This window comes from Mobula hypostoma, chromosome 21, assembly GCF_963921235.1.
Source record: "Mobula hypostoma chromosome 21, sMobHyp1.1, whole genome shotgun sequence".
NCBI classification, from domain to species: Eukaryota; Metazoa; Chordata; class Chondrichthyes; order Myliobatiformes; family Myliobatidae; genus Mobula; species Mobula hypostoma.
This window is the reverse complement of record NC_086117.1, coordinates 17,606,542-17,630,000: the sequence shown is the minus strand read 5'-3', so window position 1 is coordinate 17,630,000 and position 23,459 is coordinate 17,606,542. Positions and strand designations below refer to the sequence as shown.

The 23,459-nt window shown below is 41.0% G+C and overlaps 1 protein-coding gene across 1 annotated transcript in view; it reads right to left on the bottom strand.

Moving 5' to 3' along the window:
- The window catches only part of gpr107 (G protein-coupled receptor 107), a 113,620-nt gene that overhangs the window by 72,893 nt on the left and 17,268 nt on the right, over positions 1–23,459 (bottom strand). The window contains exons 4-11 of the mRNA XM_063073548.1: positions 20,710–20,798; positions 20,441–20,601; positions 14,160–14,197; positions 12,710–12,763; positions 12,508–12,618; positions 9,700–9,833; positions 4,118–4,193; positions 3,384–3,457 (exon numbers count right to left, since the gene is read on the bottom strand). Of these exons, the coding sequence (XP_062929618.1) occupies positions 3,384–3,457; positions 4,118–4,193; positions 9,700–9,833; positions 12,508–12,618; positions 12,710–12,763; positions 14,160–14,197; positions 20,441–20,601; positions 20,710–20,798 (737 nt within the window). The remainder of the gene's footprint in view (positions 1–3,383; positions 3,458–4,117; positions 4,194–9,699; positions 9,834–12,507; positions 12,619–12,709; positions 12,764–14,159; positions 14,198–20,440; positions 20,602–20,709; positions 20,799–23,459) is intronic.

Sequence of the window (23,459 nt, the reverse complement as noted above, 5' to 3'; positions counted from 1 at the left end):
GGAAGAACGTACAAACTCCTTACAGACAGCGCTGGAATTGAGCTCCAACATTCCGAGCTGTAAAACTATTGCGCTAACTACTATGCTACCATTGTGTCCCAAGGAAAAATGTTGTCTGGGTGGCCTTCAAAGTGATGGCAAGGGCATCGATTTCTCAAACTTCTGGTAATTTTTCTTCCCTCCCATTCCTTCCCTCTTCTTCAATTCCCCATTCTGGCACCCCCTTGTCTCTTCTCTTCCCTTTCTCCCATAGTCCACTCTCCTCTCCTATCAGAATCCTCCTTCGAGCCCTTTATCTTTTCCACTTATCACCTCCCAGTTTCTTACTTCACCCCACTTCTCCCACACACCTGGCCAGTCCTGATGAAAGATCTCAGCTGAAATGTTGACTCTTTATTCATTTCCAGATGCTGCCTGACTTGTTGAGGTCCTCCAGGATTTTGTGTGTTGACAAAGTACATAATCTGTTATCATTTCAAAGAGTAAATGATCTTGGCCAATTTAGCAACTGGAACTCATAGCTTTAACAAACTTTCATTCTGAATTCCTACCAAATCAAACAGAAGTGATTTATATACCATCAGCTCCATCATCATTATATGATTTGCACTGGCATTTACATTCCTCACCATGCATCAGGAGGAAACACAAGGCAGGTCGCCAAGGTCAAATAGAGAGAACTTCAATCTTTACATATTTAAGCTTAAGAAAGGCAATGGTGCCTGAAATGAGTTCCATTCTTCAATTTGAAACACAAGTAGTAAAAGAATCACAATATAGTGGATTCCAGTTAATTGGGCCATCAGTCAGTTGGTTATTTGGGCAACTCAAAGAACAAAAACTAATCAAGAATATAGCCAGGATCTCTTTCGTTTATTTGGGATACGATGCCACTTACTTGGGGCAGGAGACTTTTGCTGAACAGTTTCTAACTAGTGTCAGTCATGTGCACTATCGTAGTCTTTAGATATTACACCGTGCTTCGAGTGAACCATTTTTAAAATAGCACCAGTTTCAAGTGTTTGTGTTCAAAAATCTGTGATTTTTGTCACTGATGGATGTTGAAAAAACAAAACAGTAAGACAATTCTGAATTGTTTTGCTCACAGTTCTTTCGAGCATTCAAGCTTTGAGATGCCAGAAATGGCCTGGAATGAAAATTAAACAATTTCACTACTTCACATGAAGGAAATCTGGAAGTCAAACCTGACCAGAGGGCTTAAAAAGAGGATTTTCATAGCAGTCATAGAGTCCATTCTCACATACAGATGTGAGACGTGGACACTCACCAAGACGATGCGGAAGTCTCTAGATGGTTGCTATACATGAATGCTCCAGATGGCTCTTGATGTGAGTTGGCAACAGCACATGACGAATATTGAGCTCTATAACAACCTACCGCTGCTCACCACTAAAATCGAGGCAAGAAGACTGCAACTAGCGGGGCATTGTCTACACCACCCCGAGCTACCTGCCAGCCTAGTCATCATATGGGAGCCAAGCACGGGAGGATGAACCCTGGGTGCCCTCCCAAGACTATGGTCAACACGCTCCTAGAAGACAGCGGCGCGGCTAATGTAGATGAACAGAACACACTGATGAGGGAGAGGGAGAAGTGGAGAGTCCGTCATCGTGCGCGACGTCGGCCCCCTAGGCCTGAGTCGACGCAGTAGTAGTAGTACTTCACAAGTTAGAAACTACAAAGAATTTAAAGTTGTCCACAATCATCTTGAATGTTACAATGAAAATGAAGATTTTAGAGGATCCAATCATCAACAGTATTGTACAAAGACATGAACATAAAAAACTCTGCAGATATTGGAAATCCAAAGCAAAGCCAACAAAATGCTAAAGGAATTCAGCAAGTTGGGTAGCACCTATGGAAAAGAATAAACAGCCAACATTTTAGGCCAAGATCCTTCTTCAGGACTCACTGAAGTCATACATTGTCAATATCTCTTTTTCTTTGCAATACAAACCAATATACTCATCGCTCTGAAGGTAGTCCAGGTGTCTGTACTGATTTCATTCATTTACAGTCATGAGTGATGTGAATGAATTCTTCTATTGATAAGGATTAGGAACTAAAACAGTGTAGGAGCCATGTATCTATTTTCTGTCTGTATTATATTTTGTGGTACATTTATTATGGTAATCTATCACGTGGGTTGGGACGTAGTAGAAGCAAAAGAGTATAGTTACATGATTGCGCTAGTTAATCTAGTTAAGGGGGAGAGAGTCAGGGGAATGATTTTTTTTTTGTTGACTGCTAATTGGGATGTTATTGGACAACTAACTAGATCACCAATTGGAATGCTATTAGAATGCCTAGTAACACTATTTGAATGTTAATTTCACTATTAGATAAGTTAGACTATTATAATGCTAATTTAGTTTCATTAGTTTTTATTTTAAAAATTGCTACAAGATCGTTCATCTTTACTGGTTTTATGATCAAATGTACTTTTTGATTTGGAAATTTGTTATTTTGAATCACATCATACAGTGTCAAGTACCCTGGTTTAGTCTCTCAGCAGTATTGGTTTGCTTTCAAGTAACTGCTAAACACAGTTTCATAGTACTGTAGTACGATTGGTAGTGTTCTAATTTGTTCTGTGTTTCATTTAAATATATCATTTGTTACTTAGCTTGTTTTTTTAAAAAATGCTTTTTAACTATTTCCATGAAACATAGGCTAATTATGACAGATGCTTAAATGGGCCTGTTGTGTCCCAATTAACCGGAATCCACTGTATTTATTGAGAATGGCAACCTTTACTATTTAGTGAAATATAAAGCACATATCTTATTTTTGCTTGATATTTCCTATTGATTAGCATCATACTGCCTAGCCTCAAGCCTATCAAAGTCATTTTCTACACAACTCTCTGCAGATTAGCCACATGACCAAACACAAATAGTGAACAGACAAATCCTGTAAATTGAAAACATCAGAAATTCACAATTGTACTGAAGATAAATGGAAATGTGCCTACCTTTTGTAAAAAGAATTGCAAACCTTTCGTCAGAACTCAACAGGATAGTTCTAACGAAGGATTTGGTTCATGAAATATTGAACCACCTGGGGAAACACCAGGTGTTACGGAATTTTTCATGTACTGTCAATATCTTTTTTTTTACAAACCAATATGCTCACCACTCAAAAATTTAGAATGCAATAATTCAGGATATTTAAATTAATTGCACTTACTGACCCAAGTCGATCAGAGCAACAAAGTACAAATAAAATTTTACATAATAACATTCCTCCGATGTGCATAAGCTTGCATATAGCAATTACCTAGCACATGAAAACACAGCTCTTCTGGGTCCTGTGCCTATTAAATATATTCTATTTATGCGAGGCAATAAGAAACCACTTACAAATGTGTTATGTAGTACACCACAGCCCAACCTTCGATAGGGTATCCCTGAGTGGAAATAAAGTGATAATCAATCTGTTGAGGGAGAGAGAAAAAAATAAAATCATTTTTTTTTTAAGACCATAAGACACAGGACCAGAATTACACCATTTACCTGAACATTGACATCTAAAAGAAATACTGACTGCTTTTATACACATTTTTGTGGGGGAAATTTCTGTGCAAACTCCCCAGATTCTATTGATAGTATTATTGATTCTATTGACAGATTATATTGATAGTTGAAGAAAGTAACTTTATTCAAAAGCAAGTATATTCGATGTCTCAATTAAGTTATAACTCAGTTCTGATTAAAGATCACTGTTGATTTATGCCTCCCTCTTGATGATGCCTGACCAGCATTTCCTGTTCTTATGGGTTTGGGGTACAGTCCCAGTAGAGACCACAACTAATGGAAATAAACAAATCAACAGGCTGCATCCTGTTGCTAACAAAGCAAATAACTTTTAACAGTAAAACCTTCACTTTTCGAAATCCTCAAATTTGTCTCATTAAAAGAAAGAACTTACAATAGAATACATGAAGGGAAAAGCCCAACATTACACATAAAATGATAGCTTGTTATCTACAACAAATCTGTTAAAAAGCACATGTTACACAATTCAGAAACTGATTTTATTAGGAGGGACTATAACCATCATTGTTATTTCAACAATACAAACACAGGTGACTTACTGCGTGGAAGACCAATGAAAGGGACTTTGTAAATGCCAGCGCGCCCATCAGCCAGTGGATCTTAAACACATCATTGCTAAATAAAAAGAATGTATATGGTGAATATTGATCAGAAAACGAATGTCTAGCCAACCCCAAATCATTTCACGTTCACAATGCCTGTTGATGACAACTGTTGAGGAGCATGACGTCCAAGTTCATAGCTCCCTGAAAGTGACTACACAGGTCGCTAGGGTGACTATGTGGCATGTGACTATGTGACTATTTGGCATGCTTGCCATTACTAGTCGAGGCACTCAGTTCAAAAGTCAGGAAGCTGCGTTGTAGTTTTATAAAACTCTATTTAGGCCACACCTGCAGTATTGCATACTGTGCTGGCCACCCCACTATAGGAAAGACGTTCAGGCTTTGGAGATGGTGCAGAAGTGATTTACCAGGATGCAACTTGGATTAGAGGGCATGTACTTTTAACGAGAGATTGGACGAACTTGAGCTGTTTTCTCCGGAGCAGTGGAGGCTGAGGGCAGATGAGAGGCATAGATGGAGTAGACAGACTGTATCTTGCTCCCAGGGGCAAAATGCCCAATACCAGAGGGCAAGCATTTAAGGTGGCGGGGGGGGGGCAAGTCCAAAGGAGATGTGAGGAGCAAGTTTCTTTTAAAAAACAGTGTGGTTGGTGCCTGGAATGCACTGCCGTGGGAGGCGGATACATTCGAGATTTTTCAGAGACATTTAGATAAGCACATGAATGAGAGAGAAATGGAAGGATATGGGCATTGTCTTCACAGAAAGGATTTGTTTAGTTGGTCATTTGATTGCTGATTTAATGCTGTCCTTGATTCTATATATAGTGATATAAATATTTGATTCTACATACAGATTCCCACATACGCAAGCTATGCAACTACTGTACATGTATGAAATACCATTAAGTACCGGGGACAAAAAGTCCTAACATTCAAATTTGGATTTATGTATATTTTAATATTAAATTCCCTTCCAAATTCACTTCATATGTTTACGACACTTACCAAGGTACAATTTTGCAAACTTACCTCTAATAACTCTATCACTTACTGTGTTCATATACTCTTTAAACCAGGGGTCCCCAACCTTTTTTGCACCGCGGGCCGGTTTAATATTGACAATATTCTTGCGGACCGGCCAACCCCGGGGGGGTGTGGGGGGGGGGTTGTTAATCACAACCGGAATATAGGTAATAAGTCAACTATAAGTGGCTAATACACTCAATTTTGTTTCTTAAAGGGTTTATCTAACAAATTTAATATTAAACACAGTGCATATTTTCCTCGCATCAATAAAGTGATAAGTCAATCATAAGTCATAAGGGGGTTCCTTATGTCCAGTCTATTGCGCAATTTAGTTTTCGTTGCATTCATTGCAGAAAACTCCGCTTCGCAGAGATATGATGTTGAAAATGGAAGCAAAGTTTTCAGTGCTTTTGTGGCTATCTCAGGATATTCAGCCTTGACTTTGATCCAGAATGCCAGCAGAGATGTTATGTCAAACATACTTTTCAGTCGACAGCGAAAATAGGTGTTCGCACACCAGCTGTGAACCTCAGTCTCTCCCAAAGTCCCAGCTAATGTTGGGAACATATCAAATATGCCCCCATTCACTCGCCGTCCCCACAGTTCCACTTTACCTGCCAACTTGAAGACAGTTGTCATTCTCCCCTGAAGTGACAAATTGAGTTCACTGAGCAGGTTGAAGATGTCACACAGATAAGCAGGTTTTGCTATCCACTCCTCATCACTGAAGTGTGCTGCCAGTGGTAACTTTTTTCCTGAAAGAAATCTCTGTAGCTGCTCTCTTAACTCAAAAACCCTGGCCAGGGCTCTCCCCCTTGATAGCCACCTGACTTCAGTGTGTAAGAGAAGGTGTTTGTGCTCCGCATCCATTTCCTCACAAAGCTGCTCAAACAGACGTGAGTTAAGGGCTTTTGCTTTGATGTGATTGATAACTTCAACAACATCACTCAATACGCTGTTATGATCAGGTGACATTTTTTGGCTAGCCAGCATTTCCCGGTGTGTGATACAGTGTGTAGACTGGCATTCAGGAGCAACCTCTTTGACTCAGGTAGTGAAACCAATCTCGTTAAGCCGTTCCAACAGCTGTGCTTCACTGTCATCCGCTATGCCATCGATTCTCCTTGAAACTGTGGTAGCTGAAAGAGAAATCTGTGCCATCTTGTTAGCAAACAACAAGAATTCTGCAGATGCTGTAAATTCAAGCAACACACAAAGTTGCTGGTGAACGCAGCAGGCCAGGCGGCATCTCTAGGAAGAGGTACAGTCGATGTTTCAGGCCGAGACCCTTCGTCAGGACTAACTGAAGGAAGAGTTAGTAAGAGATTTGAAAGTTGTAGGGGTTTGGGGAGATCCAAAATGATAGGAGAAGACAGGAGGGGGAGGGATGGAGCCAAGAGCTGGACAGGTGATTGGCAAAGGGGATATGAGGGGATCATTGGACAGGAAGCCCGGGGAGAAAGACAAGTGGGGGGGGGGGAACCCAGAGGATGAGCAAGGGATATAGTCAGAGGGACAGAGAGGGAAAAAGGAGAGTGAGAGAAAGAATGTGTGTTTAAAAATAAATAACGGATGGGGTACGAGGGGGAGGTGGGGCATTAGCGGAAGTTAGAGAAGTCAATGCTCATGCCATCGGGTTGGAGGCTATCCAGACGGAATATAAGGTGTTGTTCCTCCAACCTGAGTGTGGCTTCATCTTTACAGTAGAGGAGGCCGTGGATAGACATGTCAGAATGGGAATGGGATGTGGAATTAAAATATGTGGCCACTGGGAGATCCTGCTTTCTCTGGCGGACAGAGCGTAGGTGTTCAGCAAAGCGGTCTGCCAGTCTGCGTCGGGTCTCGCCAATATATAGAAGGCCACATCCGGAGCACCGGAAGCAGTATATCACCCCAGCCGACTCACAGGTGAAGTGTCGCCTCACCTGGAAGGACTGTCTGGAGCCCTGAATGGTCCCAGTCTGCGTCGGGTCTCGCCAATATATAGAAGGCCACATTCAGGGCCCCAGACAGTCCTTCCAGGTGAGGTGACACTTCACCTGTGAGTCGGCTGGGGTGATATACTGCATCCGGTGCTCCTGATGCGGCCTTCTATATATTGGCGAGACCCGACGCAGACTGGGAGACCGCTTTGCTGAACACCTACACTCTGTCCGCCAGAGAAAGCAGGATCTCCCAGTGGCCACACATTTTAATTCCACATCCCATTCCCATTCTGACATGTCTATCCACGGCCTCCTCTACTGTAAAGATGAAGCCACACTCAGGTTGGAGGAACAACACCTTATATTCCGTCTGAGTAGCCTCCAACCCGATGGCATGAACATTGACTTCTCTAACTTCCGCTAATGCCTCACCTCCCCCTCGTACCCCATCCGTTATTTATTTATATACACACATTCTTTCTCTCTCTCTCCTTTTTCTCCCTCTGTCCCTCTGACTATACCCCTTGCCCATCCTCTGGGTTCCCGCACCCCCCCTTGTCTTTCTCCCCGGGCCTCCTGTCCCATGATCCTCTCATATCCTCTTTGCCAATCAACTGTCCAGCTCTTGGCTCCATCCCTCCCCCTCCTGCCTTCTCCTATCATTTTGGATCTCCCCCTCCCCCTCCAACTTTCAAATCTCTTAATAACTCTTCCTTCAGTTAGTCCTGACGAAGAGTCTCGGCCTGAAGCGTCGACTGTACCTCTTCCTAGAGATGCTGCCTGGCCTGCTGCGTTCACCAGCAACTTTGATGTGTGTTCCCATCTTGTTAGCTCCAGCTTCTCCCAACAGTTCACGGCACATGTCTTTGGCAGCAGGTAGAATCAATTCTTCACCAACAGTGAAAGGCTTCTTAGCCTTAGCAATACAGCTAGCCACTAAGTACGATGCCCTCAGAGCAGCAGCATTTGTGGAGGTGGTGGTTCCCAGCACTTGCTTCTGTCTTGCTTGCTCACGTTTTTTCCGCTCAAGAAATTCATCGGGGTTGTCTTTAGTGCAGGGTGCTTGGAATCAAGGTGCCGAAGCAAATTTGAGGGCTTCATTGCCTCATTAGACAGCTTGTCTCCACACATCACACACAGGGGGCTTGGAGCATGCGAGTCACCAGTCACAATAAAGCCATATGTTATGTCCGACTCGTCGTACTTTCTGTCGAAGGAAGCTTTCTTTTTTTTTTGCAGTCTTGGCCTCAGCTGTCTCTGCGTTATCATCGTTAGGCCTTTTATGTCCCCTACCATCTCTTCCAAAGAAACTCTCAGGCGACGTTTGTTTTTTACTCATTGAATAGTTGTATGTTAATGACCGACTGATATCCTCGCATGGGTAATGACCTCGCGTGCGATCAAGTTCAACAGTGTGCGTGACAGGAATGAGAAAAGGTGCCGTTGACTCATATCAGTTCCTCACGGCCCGCTGCACATGCTTTGCGGCCCGGTGGTTGGGGACCACTGCTTTAAACAACAGAGCAGAATGAAGCTTTACCATGGGAGTAAATCAATGAAAACATGTAGTGAAATGATTTCAACATTAAAGTGAAGTTTGGACAGGTACATGGATAGTAGGGGTGTGGAGGGCTATGATTCCAGTGCAGGTCAATGGGAGTAGACAGTTTAAATGGTTTCAGCATGAGCCAAAGGACCTGTTTCTGTGCTGTACTTTTCTACGACTCTACAACTGATCACATACTGCTATCAACAAATTGATGGCATATATAGCAAAATCATTTCATCCAGAGCAGATCAGACCCAGTTTGTAAAACTCTTAATCTGCATAGTTCAACGAACATGATCTGTTGTCCAAAATGTAATTAGGCAAGTCTGTGAAACTGAAAAATTGTTATGATATTGCATTTACTGTTCTAACCCAAATGCACCCTTGCCTATACATGTTCTTTAACATTAAAATACTGTTAAACAGTTGAGAGAGTGAGGCACATTGCCAGGAATATGCAATATTAAAAGTAAACAATACCGTAGGTTATTTTCCAGGGGAAATTTTTTTTTATGGAAATGACAAATAATTTAGGAAAAAAAATCCTAAAACCCATGGAGGCAACTACACTTCAGTAGCCTATTAACAAAGACCTGATATTGCGAATTGCTAAAAGCAACTATACCTCGAAAAGCCTTGCAGATAGCCCCAGCAATGGCAACAGATATTGCAGTCCCAGGGGTCACTCCCTGCCTTACAGTCACTTAGTAAATTAATTTACTAATTTACTAGGCAGCACTTTAAGATCATACCCCATACCTCATAATTCTAGCAAACAGCAAAAAACCCTCCTCCTCTCCACCTCATTAATACAGTTAGCTGCAGCTCACTGCAAACTTGATAGAAATATCAAGGTACCAAGGCCAAATTCAAAACAGAATGATCTAACAAACATTTACAAAACCTAATTATGAAATTGGGTCCTGAATATTTTATTTGGCCAACTCCAATAAATTTGACTGTAATAGTATTTCCCTGATTGTTCTCCTGAATAATCCACGATTAGTTACACATTGCAAACCCTACTGTCCAATAATGTAAGTAGTTGTATGGTACCTGCGTTTTCGGAGAATATAAACCCAGATAACTCCGGCCAAGAAGAAGAAGAAAGCCATAGAGATGTAGAGCTTGGGGAGTGGGATCTCCCCTGCAGACAAGTAGCTGCCAGGGTTGTATTCCACTATTGTAATCTGTAAGAAAAATCATACAGGTTATTGCTGAAGCAACAGATCTATGATTCTGAGCAGAGATTGGCTATTCTGCACTTCTTTTCTTTGGAAGAACATACAATGAGGGGATATTCAGTTAGAATGTATAAGTAATAAAGATCAAGACAGAACAGACATTTCCCTTAGTGGAGAAATCATTTTTTAGGGAATACAAATTTAGTGTAATTAGTAGATTAACTTATTCATTATTGAAGAGAATGGTTAGAGTATGGTAACAATATCTGAAGGGGTGACAGAGATAAGTAGTTGTACCACTTCTAATACTTATCAGGATTAAGATCTGATGTAGTATAACATACCATCAGAAGGAAAATGGGATTAGTCAGCCAAACCTTTTTTTTGCATTCATATTCATATTATAGATCCCAAGACACAGGAGCAGAACTAGGCTATTTGGCCATCGAGTCTGTTCTGCCTTTCCATCATTGCTAATTTATTCTCCCCCTCAACCCTATTCTCCTGCTTTCTCCCCGCAATCTTTGATGCTGTTATTAATCAAGAACCTATCAAATTCAGCTTTAAAAATACCCAATGACTTGGCCTCCACAGCCATCTGCAGCAATGAATTCCATATTCACCACCCTCTGGCTAAAGAAATTCCTTCTCAGCTCTGTTCTCAAGGGATGCCCTTCGATTCTGAGGCTATGTTATCTGGTCTGAGATTCTCCCATTAATGGAAAAATCCCCTCAAGGTCCACTCTATCCAGGCCCTTCAATATTTGGTAGGTTTCAATGAGATTCCACCCCCATCCCCACCACCACCACCACCTTCATTCTTCTGTGCTCTAAATGTCTAATTTTTCAACCTTAGTTCTGAAGTAAAGACAACAGCTTCATTTAGAACAGGGGTCCCCAACCTTTTTTGCATTGCAGACCGGTTTAATAATGACAATATTCTTGCGGACCGGCCAACCGGGAGGCTAGGGGTAGGGTTGCCAACGGACAAGAGTAGCAGTCAAATGCGTTGTTTACCCAGAAAGACTACAATGGCCATGAAGCCTTGCGCGGGCACCAGTGCGCATGCGTGTCGTGACCTGCCAATTCCCCCCCGCCCCCCCCCGCAAGCAAATCCTTTTTGGTGATTCTGTTCGCGGGGGTGGGTGTTAATCACTACTGAAATATAGGCGATAAGTGGGTAATACACTCAATTTTGTTTCTAAAAGGGTTTATCTAACGAATTTAATATTAAACACACAGCGCATATTTTCCTCGCATGAGTACAGTGATAAGTCAATTATCAGGGGAGGACAGGGGAGCTTGAAGTGTTGAACGAACTTCCAGTAGAAGTGGTAGAGGCAGGTTCGATATTATCATTTAAAGAAAAATTGGATAGGTATATGGACAGGAAAGGAATGGAGGGTTATGGGCTGTGTGCAGGTCGGCGGGACTAGGTGAGAATAGCGTTCGACATGGACTAGAAGGGCCGAGATAGCCTGTTTCCATGCTGTAATTGTTATAGGGTCACTTATAAGTCAATAGCATCATAACATTTTAAGTAACATTTAGATATTAAACACACAGCACATATTTTCCCCGTATAAATATATAAAATCATTGCAACACACCAATATCGCTGAATCAGTGGGAGCCCTGGGCTTGTTTCCCTGCAACAACACGGTCCTATTGAGGGGTGATGGGAGACAGCGATACTCGAAGGGCGTTCCCTATGTCCAGTCTATTCCGCAATTTAGTTTTCGTTGCATTCATTGCAGAAAACTCCGCTTCGCAGAAAAATGTTGGAAATGAAAGCAACGTTTTCAGTGTTTTCGTAGCTATCTCAGGATATTCAGCCTTGACTTTGATCCAAAATGGCGACAGAGATATTATGTCAAACATACTTTTCAGCCCGTCGTAATCTACGAGCTCGAGGAGTTGATCTCCTTCCCACCCTAACACAGATGACGCGCGGGTCACGACCTCGCATGTGTAATGGCTGATCAGTGGCTGTGACAGGGAATGACAAAAGGTGCAGCTGACTCATATCGCCAAATCATATCACTTCCTTGCAGCCCGGTACCAGTCTGCGGCCCGGTGGTTGGGGACCGCTGATTTAGAAAGTGTGAGCTGTTGCATTACTGCAAAAGAAGCATTTCCTTTACTCCTGCAAAAGTGCTATTTAGCAACGTTATTACGAGCAAGAATAGCTGAACAGGGCAAGATACCAGAATGTAGGCAGTGTTTCAATATGGAAGAAATTGAAACAAGACCCTGGAATCCGGAGCAAAAAAAAAACTGCTAGAGGAACTAAGGGGGTCAGGCAGTACCTGTAGTGGGAAAATGGACAGTCTTTGTTTCAGGTCGAGATCCGCCATCTGGCAGTGTTTTTTGTGGAATTAAATTTAAAATGTTAAATCCAAACTAAAAGATAATCAAAATGCAATGATAAGGGCAGAATAACCTTTTAAACACAATAATTAATGAAAATCCATAACTTAAAACCTCTCAAGCTCATGAATTCAACATTCATTACCAGCATTTTCTATTTTTATATTTAATGGATGCAATTTTAAAAGTATATAGATGCCTTCACTTGATTATTAAAAGGTAGTGCTCTAACAAAATACTGATAATTTTGTTTAAGTCTCTAATAGCTTCAATGCTCCATAAAGAGTAATAAGGTCTTTGTTGTACTTACATCCATGTCAAATTTGAAAGACCGAAGAGATGCTGTTTTGTTGCTGTAGCAATTATGAAAGTAAAGACTATAAAGTCCTTGTTCTTCGTCAGTATTGATGGTAAGTGAGAACTATTTAAGAGAAAAACACACCAGGTTTAAGCAACTTGCCACTTTAAGTAACTCTATACAGATTCTAGCTTAATAAGTACCTTCAACTTACCATGAATGAATATGATGCGTTATTTTTCCGCAGTGAGATTGTTTCCCTTGCTGCCTAGAATAAAAGCAGTGGGTTATTGTTTTTCAGTGGTTTTGCATTGGAACCTCTAAATATTTAAAAGCGATAATTAATGGTAAAGTAGTTATTCTCCAGCTTCCTACTCATATTGTACCAAGCATCGATATTGACAGTACTGTGCAAAAGTCTTAGGTACATATATATAGCTAGGATGCCTAAGGCTTTTGCACAGTACTCTGATAATTTTATGTATTGCACTGCATTGTTGCCGCAAAACAAAAAAGTAATTTCATGACACGTGAGGGATGATAAACTGGATTCTGGTAAGGGTCTCTATTGTAATCTGAGAGTGGGAAGGGGACAGGAAGAGGGGAATCATGGTAGGAAAAGAGGGAATGGAGAGGGAAGCATCAGATATTCTGTAATGATCAATAAACCAATTGTTTGGAATCAAGTAATCTAGCCAGGTGTCTCAGGGCTGGGTGAGTCTGCACCCACGCCACTCCCTCGCACCTGGCACTCCTCCTCTGCCACCTGTCCCACACGCCTCCCGCAGCGCTCCACCCTCACCATTCCCAACATCCTTTGCTCCACATTGACAAATACACACTGTGCAAAGATCTTAGGCACCTGACCTATATATGCGCCCAAGACTTTTGCACAGTACTGTACATCCGCAAAAAAATAGCTTTTAGACCATTAGTGTCAAAAGGATATCTGAGGAAATATCATATGCAGGTGAAGTCACCCAAGTGAGAGAAAAAAGGGGATAACTGTAGAGAGCAACTCAGGCATACTGAGAATGAGAGAAATGCATCAAGAAGAATCTGTGAAAGAAACATGGGATGAACTAGAACCCATTCCTCCAGACTCAGTTTCTGAGATAGACAACTTGTTTGTCTGCAACGTGGTATGTCGTTTTAGCTAAGAAATACACTTGTGTTTTGGAAATCTTTAATCCTTTATGTATAAGAAATAGTTTATGTTTAGGAAATGCTTTGTGCTTTGGAAACTGTTTATATTTCAGAAATGGTTGGCACTTTGGAAATGTTTAAGATAGAAACCCTCTGCGAATTTTAAATGTGCCTTAGGAGTGTTGTTTGGATTAGAATGTGTATCACTGTAAATAAACTAACTGTACTTTAAATTACTTTGTTACCTGGAAGTACCTTCGGCTTGGTAGGGAGAGGGGACCCACCACTTGAATAGTGGGTATTGTCAGCTAAACTCATCGTAGGGAATAAACTGAGAAGTAAACTTGTATTTGAACATTAGGTAGTTACAGCATAATCCCCACTTAGTGAGAGAACTTGTGACTACTTAAAGGGCTTAACGTCTTCCTTTGAGTTTAGAACTTTGTGGCCAACAAACTCGATACCATCACATTCAAAATATGCACATTGTAGAATAACAGTACAATAAATTTACTAACCTTCGGTTCACCTGTATTATCTGGAGATTTTGGTTTGTCTGCAAGGAAAACAAAATGCTTCATAAGTAATATAGTTTGTATTTTTAGATTCAATATCTTTTCAAACAGTAATTCAACTAGGTTTATTACTTAATTTTTCAATAAAAGAAATTGGAAAATTAACATCAAAATATCCTGGTCATATACTTAAAGCTTCAGTATCATACAAAATTAGAGCTATTTCAATCTATTACTCCAGATACTCCAGAAAAAGAACTTTGACCAGCAACCGATCTGGACATCGTAAGCAGGGGATTTCACTCAGGTCCACAGCCCGAATATGGAAGCAGGCAGTGGGTTGCTACAGTAAGAAAGAGGTTCAACCAGTGACCAACCTGGACATTGGAAGTTTTGAGAGGAGGGGATTTCGCTCAGGTGCACTGCCCGAGTACAAAAGCCTGCAACGGGTCTCTACAGAAGAAAAGAACTTTGACCAGTGACCAATCGGAATTTGGGATTGATTAGCAACGGCAAATTAAAGGAAGGCAGGGGCAACCACAGTGGCCATCGTCTGAATGGACAGAATCAGAGTGGTGATCTTGGAGCTTTAGCTCTTTGAGGCTTCAGTCAGAGAAATCAAAGAAAAGAAAGGTTCTAGATTAAGTTTTTCCTCCCTCCCCCTTCTTTTATCTGTTCAGCTAAGACAATAGAAATGCCAAGCAGGATAGTTGAACATGCCCATTACGGGATGTGGGAAGGCAGGGAGACCTCCAGTGTCCCTAACAACTACAACTGCGAGAAATGCACCCGGCTGCAGTTTCTAACAATCCGTGTTAAGGAGTTGAAACTGGAACTGGATGAACGCTGGATCATTCAGGTACACTGAAGGAGTGATAGATAGGGCATATAGAGAGGTAGTTACACCAGAGGTGCAGGACACAAGAGACTGGGCAACAGCCAGGAAGGGGAAAGGGGCTAAGGAGCCAGTGCAGAGAACATCTGTGGCCATCCCACTCAACAACAGGTATATCACTTACATCACTTTGGATACTGTTGTGGGTGGGGGGTGCACAGGGAGGACAGGGAGTTTGACCAAACAAGGGAAAGTCACAGTCGTCGGGTCTCTGGCACTGAGCCTAGCTCTGCAACTCAGAAGGGAAAGGGGAAGAGGCACGCTGTGGTAATAGGGGATTCATTAAGAGAACGGACAGGAGCTTCTATGGGCAAGAACAAGATTCCCAGATAGATGTTGCCTCCCAGGTGCCAGGGTCCGGGATATCTTGGATCGAATCCAAAGTATTCTAGAGTGGGAGGGTGAACAGCCAGAAGTCGTGGTCAATGTAGGTACCAATGACATGGGTAGGACAAGTGATGAGGTTCTACATAGGGTGTTCAGGGAGTTAGGTGCTAAATTAAAGGGCAGGACCTCCAGGGTTGTGATCTCTGGATTGCTACCCATGCCACATGTTAGTGAGGCCAGAACCGGGAAGATTTACAGTTTAATACGTTGTTAAGGAGTTGGTGTAGGAGGGAGGACATAAGATTTTTGGATTATTGGGCTCTCTTCCAGGGAAGGTACGACCTGTACAGATGGATGGTTTTCACTTGAAGAGGAGGACGACTAATATCCTAGTGGGAAAGTGTGTTAATGCTGCACGGTGGGGTTTAAACTAGAATTGCAGGGGGATGGGAACCAGAGCGCCAGAACATTTAGTGGAGAAGTTACGGAGGCAGATGTTGGCAAGATCTCAGACAAAGTTAGGAATCAAAAGATTGAGCATGGTGCGACTAATATCCTGAACTGCTTATATTTCAATGCAAGAAGTATTATAGGAAGGCGGACATTAGTGCTGAAGATGAGGTAGCTGGTTTACAAACACAGGCAATGTGTAGTGAGGAGAGACTATTGATAGAGAAAAATTGCAGTCAATAGGATGAGTTGCAACTTAAAAGACCAACAAAATTGAAAAGGGTGAACACAGGACTGAAGGTTTTCTATTTGAATTGCACAGTGTACAGAATAAGGTAGATAAACTTGTAGCATGGTCGCAGATTGGCATGTATGATGTTGTAGGCATCACTGAATCATGGCTGAAAGATTATCCCTGGGAGCTTAATGTCCAAGGATACACATTGTATTGAAAGGACAGGCAGAGGGGGCAGTGTTGCTCTGTTGGCAAAAAATGAAATCAAATCATTAGAAAGAGATGACATAGGGTTGGAAGGTGTTGAATCACTGTGGATTGAGCCAACGAACTGCAAGGGTAAAAAGACCCTGATGAAAGTTGTACACAGACCCCTGAACAGTAGTAAGGATGTGGCCTACAAATTACAATGGGAGATAGAAAATCCATGCCAAAAGGGCAATGTTACAATGACCATGGGGGATTTCAATAAGCAGGTAGATTGGGAAAATCGGGTTGGTGCTGGATTCCAGGAGGGGGAATTTCTAGAGTGCCTACGAGATGGCTTTTTAGAGCAGCTCGTGGTTGAGCCCACTAGGGGATCAGCTATTCTGGACTGGGTGTTGTGTCATCAACCTGAAATGATTAGAGCGCTTAAGGTAAAAGAACTCTTAGGGGAAAGTGTTCATATGATCAAATTCACCCTGAAATTTGAGAAGGAGAAGCTAAAGTCAGATATAGCAGTTTTACAGTGGAGTAAAGGAAATTACAGAGGCACAAGAGAGGAGTTGGCCAGAGTTGACTGGAAAAGAACACTGGCAGGGATGACAGCAGAACAGCAAAGGCTGGAATTTCTGGAAGCAATTCAGAAGGCACAGGATATATACATCCAAACGAGGAAGAAGTATTCCAAAGGAAAGATGATACAACCGTGGCTAACAAAAGAAGTCAAAAGCCAACATAAAACCCAAAGAGAAGGCATATAATAGTGCAAAAATAAGTGGGAAGTTAGAGGATTGGGAAGCTTAAAAAAAAACAACAGAAGGCAACTAAAATGTCATTAAGACTGTAAGGATGGAAGTAAGCTAGCCAGTAATATTAAAAGGGATATCAAAAGTTTCTTCAGATACATAAAGTGTAAAAGAGAGGCAACAGTAGATATCGGAACACTGTAAAACGATCCTGGAGAGGTAGTAAGAGGGGACAAGAAAATGGCAGAAGAACTGAATAAGTATTTTGCAATTACGAGGAAATCTGCAGATGCTGGAAGGAAATCTGCAGATGCTGGATTTCAAGCAGTATTTTGCATCAGTCTTCACTGTGGAAGACACTAGCAGTATGGTGAAAGTTCCAGGTGTCAGGGGTGATAAGTGTGTGAAATTACCATAACTAGATAAGAAGGTTCTTGGGAATCTGAAAAGTCTAAAGGAAGGTTAAGTCACCCTGACCAGATGGTGTACACCCCGGGGTTCTGAAAAGGGTGGCTGAAGAGATTGTGGAGTCTTAAGTAATGATCCTATATATCCTGGAATGGTTCTGGAAGACGGAAAAATTGCAAATGTCACTCCACTCTTCAAGAAAGGAGAGAGGTGGTTGGGAAGATGTTGGAGTTGATTATTAACAATGAGGTCTCAGGGTACTTGGGGACACATGGTAAAATAGGCTGTAGTCAGTATGGTTTCCTCAAGGGAAAATCTTGCCTGACAATACCGTTGGAATTCTTTGAAGAAATAACAAGCAGGATAGACAAAGCATTATCTGTTAACATTGTGTACTTGGATTTTCAGAATGCCTTTGTAAAGGTGCCACACGAGGCTGCTTAATAAGCAATGATCCTACTGTATCACAGGGAAGATTCTAGCATAGATAAAGCAGAGGCTGATTGGCAGGAGACAAAGAGTGGGAATAAAGGGAGCCTTTTCTGGTTGGCTGCCAGTGACTACTGGTGTTCCACAGGGGTCTGTGTTGGGACTGATTCTTTTTACATTATATGTCAATGATTGGATGATAGAATTGATGGCTTGGTTGCAAAGTTTGCTGACGATATGAAGATAGGTGGAAGGGCAGGTAGTTTTAAGGAAGTAGAGAGGCTACAGAAGGACTTGGACGGATTAGGAGAATGGGCAAAGAAATGGCAGATGGAATACAGTGTCGGGAAGTGTATGGTCATGCACCTTAGTAGAAGAAATGAAAGAGTTGACTGTTTTCTAGAGAGTTTGAGTCTGTGGTGAAGAAGGCAAATGTGATGCTAGCATTCATTTCAAGAGGACTAGAATATAAAAGCAAGTATGTAATAGCGAGATTTCATAAAGGACTGGTGAGGCCTCACTTGGAGTACTGTGAGCAGTTTTAGTCCCCTTACCTTAGAAAGGATGTGTGCTGAAACTGGAGCAGGTTCAAAGGAGGTTTACAAAAATAATTCTAAAATTGAACGGCTTGTCATATGAAGAGCGTCTGACGGCTCTGGGACTGTATTCACTAAAATTCATAACAATGAGCAGTGACCTCATTGAAACGTATAAAATGCTGAAAGGCCTTGATAGAGTGGAGAGAGAATGTTTCTTATGGTGGGAGAGTCTAAGAACAGAGGACACAGCCTCAGAATAGAGGGGTATCCTTTCAGAACAGAAATGAGGAGGAATTTCTTTAGCCAGAGAGTGGTGAATCTATGGAATTCTTTGCTATAGACAGCTGTGGAGGCCGTCTTTATGTATCTTTAAGGCAGAGGTTGATAGATTCTTGATTGGTTAGGGCATTAAGGGATACGGGGAGAAGGCAGGAGATCGGGGTTGAGAGGAAAATTGGATCAACCATCTTGAAATGGTGGAGCAGACTCGATGAGCCAAATGGCCTAATTCTGCTCCTATTATGTCAAATATTTCTATTCGTTATTCATAGTTAATACAATAATCAGCTGAGATTTGACTTTCACTTTCATCCTTTATATGCACTGGCAACATGCAGAATTTCAAAAAAAAACTGACTGGAAAATTTGGTGTAATTTCCCCACCTGCATTCTCATTTTCCAATCTCAGTACAGAATCAGAATTATCATCACTGATGTTTGACATGATATTTGGTGTTTTGTGGCAGTAGTTCAGAGCAGATGTAAAAAAAAATTAAAAATAAATAAAATGTTAAACATAAGGAACAAAGTAGTGTCATGGACTATTCAGACATCTAATGGTAAAGAGGAAGAAGCTGTTTTTAAATTATTGAGTGTGGGTCTTCATGCTCCTGTATCTCCTGTCCTGATGGTATTAACTTGAAAAGGGCATATCCCAGATGGTGAGGGTTCTTAATGAATGATAGCAACTTCTTGAAACAGGGCCTCTTGAAGATGCAAGAAGGGCTGTGTCCATAATTGTGCTGGTTAAGTGATCAACCTTCTGCAGCCATTTGAACATTGGAGTTTCCATACCAGGCAGTGATGCAACCAGTTAGAGCACTCTCTACCGTACAATTACAAAAATTTCCAAAAGTCTTTGGTGACATACCATGCATCCTCACATTCAATGAAGTCGAGCCACTGGCATGCCTTCTTTGAGATTTCATCGATGTGTTGGGCCAAGAATACATTCTCTGAGATGATAATGCCAGGAATTTGAAGCTGCTCACACTTTCCAACACTGACCCTTCAATGAGGACTCGTATGTCTTGCTAACACTGAATGCAAGGTTGCTGTTGCTACACTACTCAACAGGCCAATCTCACTCCTGCAAGCCACTTCATTGATAACTGAGATTCTACCAACAACAGTCGCATAATCAGTGCATTTGCATTCAACATAGGATTACATCATAGCCAAGAAATATCATGAATTGATAAGCTAATGGCACAAACATCTCTGTTAGTTTTCATCTTTCCATCCCAAGAGCTGAAAGTTGATGGCATTGTGGTATAGTTAATTTCTCAACTGTGATGTTTTAAAACTTTCTCTAATGGATATAAAACTTTGATTTCAGTTTTCAAAACAAAATACATGAGCAAATTAAAGGCTATCTGGTGGGATCCATGCTAGAAAATTGTTTTTTGTTGACGCAATTAAACTTAATAAAACAAATGAACTATATCCCTTGAGGCAAGAGATGTACTAAATCGTAACAACTGATCAAGTTATTCTCATCTCAAACACCTGCCCATTATAATTAACTGCTTCCTCCATAATCTGCACCACTGGATACTTAGAAAAAACACCTGCTCTTTCCACATTTGAAAATTCACTTCTTTACCATTCAGCCACTTTCATGAAAATAAGCAGAACCTTTCTCGAAATCCTCTTGTAAACAATTACCAGAATACACGAATCTTCGGGTTAAGTGACCAATAACCTCTCATCTTGTTAACATTCCCAACAATCAAAAAGGGCCAAAATGAGAACATGTTTTCATTTCTTACCTTTTTGACCTTCGTCAGGGTGATCTGCTGTTTCATTCATCTTAACCTTTCCCTGGGTATTTGCATTCGTTTTACTGACTTTGACCTTTGTGGGCAGACTTCCTGTGGTCCCAGCATCACTGACTGATGGCTGATTGCTGCCTGATGTCATAACTGTAATACTGGGAACCAATAAGAAATGTAAACATAACACCAAGAAGCAATTAATCTGTTGTCTTTGAAGATTCTAAAGCCAAGATTTTTGTGGGGTTTTTTTGTCATGTACTCACCGTTGTGTTTTAAAGTCAAAAAGGAAAAGTGTGACAGGTGTATCAGCTGATGGCTTTTTCTTCAAAAAGCAGAAATCAATTTCATCTTCCTATGAAAAAACAGAAATCACAAAATTCAAAATGGCTTTTACCTACATTAGTGGCCACATTAAAAAAAACACAAAACCAGGAAATGGTCACATACATTCAGTGACCACTTTACTTGGTACCTTTTGTGCTTAATAAAGTGGCCACCAAGCTGCTGTAGCCCATTCATCTCAAGGTTAAGTGTGTTGTGCATTCAGAGATGTTCTTCTGCACACCACTGTGTGCTTATTTAAATCACTGACACTTTCTTGTCAGCTTGAATCAGTCAGGCCATTCTCTTCTGACCCCTCTCATTAACAAGGTGTTTTCACCCACAGAACTGCTGCTCACCGGATGCTTTTTTTTTGTTTTTCACACCATCCTCTGTAAACTCTAGCTTCAGGACATCAGCAGTTTCTGAGATACTCAAACAATCCCATTTGGCACGTTAAAAGTCACTTAGTTCACATTTCTTCTCCATTCTGATGTTTGGTCTGAACTCTGAACAACAACTGAACCTTTTCTTCTTCTTCTATTTCTGGCAGTTTAGACGCATCTAGGCGTATCACTGCCCTCCACAGGATGTATAATTAATTATAGAATTTCAAGGAACTCAAATTCTCAAATATAACCTAGTCTCACGTATAAACTGTCACGTGGTTTCCAAATAATTGCATTGCCTCAAATCACATTAAAACTAAAAGCTTCTTGTTTGAGAATATTCATTATCGCATGTGTAACATTTAAAATTGCTGTTTTCCAAGTCTATCTGCTATTTCCAAGTTTTCCTTTTCTTGAATCAAAGCCTGTAGTTGTTTATTGAGATCTTGAAGTTCTTCCTCAGTTGTTTCCATGTTTCCATTTTATAATCCGAATGTAGATAATTCACTTTGCAACAAATTCCTTTTTCCTTTTGTAACTTTGGAATAAGTTCCTCCATTTTTAATCTGTTTTCCATGTCACTGAATTTTTGACAATAAGCATCTTTTTCAGAAACCATCTCCTTTAAATGCAGTACTGTTTCCTCTAATCTCTTTCCAACTCACAGTTTTTCTTATTACTTCTATTGTTGATGGAGTTCTGCACACTTACCCTGGGTTTCAACCATGATTCTTGTAAACATTAAATAGAAATTAAGGTTTTTTTCCTTAAATTCTGATACATACTTCATAAACTCTTGATCATTTGCGATAAGACTCCTTGCATTCCTTTGTGATATACATATATATGTGTGTGTGTGTGTGACTACGAAGGGTCTCGGCCTGAAACGTCGACTGCGCCTCTTCCTATAGATGCTGCTTGGCCTGCTGCGTTCACCAGCAACTTTGATGTATGTTCCCTGTAATACAAAGGTATTTTTCTGCAGACTTGATTATAATTTTAATTTTTTCGATTCTTTTGTCTGTTTGCACTGAACAGTTAATTGCATCTACCATAAACAGTACAAAATCCTTCTTACTCATAATTAGTGTCTCCTTATTTATCATATTACAGCCCTCACAGTTCACCGGTTTATTATTCCCTGTATTTGTTTGCTTGATAGTCTTCTCTTTTCAGCAAATGCTTTCACTGCCTCTACGTAACTGATCCCTTGAGTTACTTTTATATATTATATCTCAGCTTCTTTCTTGCTAATAACGCACCCTTGATAAGCTGCACTGTGTTCCTCGCCACAATTGCAGCATTTCAGCCTTGCTCCCGCCTCACATTTCCCGTATTCATGTTCTCCAGCACATCTTCCACATCTTTGCTTCCCTCTGCAGACCGCCGCAATATGCCTGAATATCTGACATTTAAAGCATCTTAAAGGCGGTGGTATATATATTCTGACCTCATAACACATATACCCTAAATAAACTTTAGTCGGCAATCTCTCTTCATCAAAGTTAACCATAACGATAAACTATCACACTTTTTCCTGTTTCTTGTAGCTTTCAAATGTTTGGCCTCAATAATTTTTGCTCCTTTTATGTTCTGTTTAATCTCATCCATAGTAACTTTTGTTGGTATCCCCGAAATAACTCCTCTAGTCCATTTTCTATTGTTGGGTATTGAGCATTGTACTTTTTTGCCGTTTATTTTATTTAATCTTATCACTTTGCCTTGTTGAGCACTATCCTGACAAATCACTAATAGCAACCCATTTCGTAAAATCTTTCCTCCTTTGATTTCACCTATTAGTTTGTCGATTATCTTCGTCAAACGAATCAGGTTCCATTCACCAAAAGACGCTCCGTCTTCGCTCAGTGTTATACTTGCTTTAATCTCATCTTCTTTCTGTTGTTTTGCTATCCTATTTTGTTTGTCCCCTGACTCCTCAGAGTTTGACATCTCATACCTCTGTTTTCTTTTCTTACTCTTTCCACTCCATTCCGCTTTCTCGCCAACATCCATCTCTAACTCACTTCCACTATCCGTCAACCAGCAGTTCATCCTGCGGGATATTCTCTTTATCAACTCAGCAGTTGTGGCCTCCCTACTCGTCTCCTCTTCAGCAGTTCCGCCCATGATCAACACTCCGGTCTGGCTTAAATTGTTGATGAGAACAAGCGACATTGTCGCCCTCCGTTCCTTGCTGCCCGCAAAGTGCAGGCACGATAACTGAACCTCTTGACTATGTCTGCATGTTTTTATACATTGAGTTGCTGCCACATGATTGAATGATTAGATATTTGCATTAACAA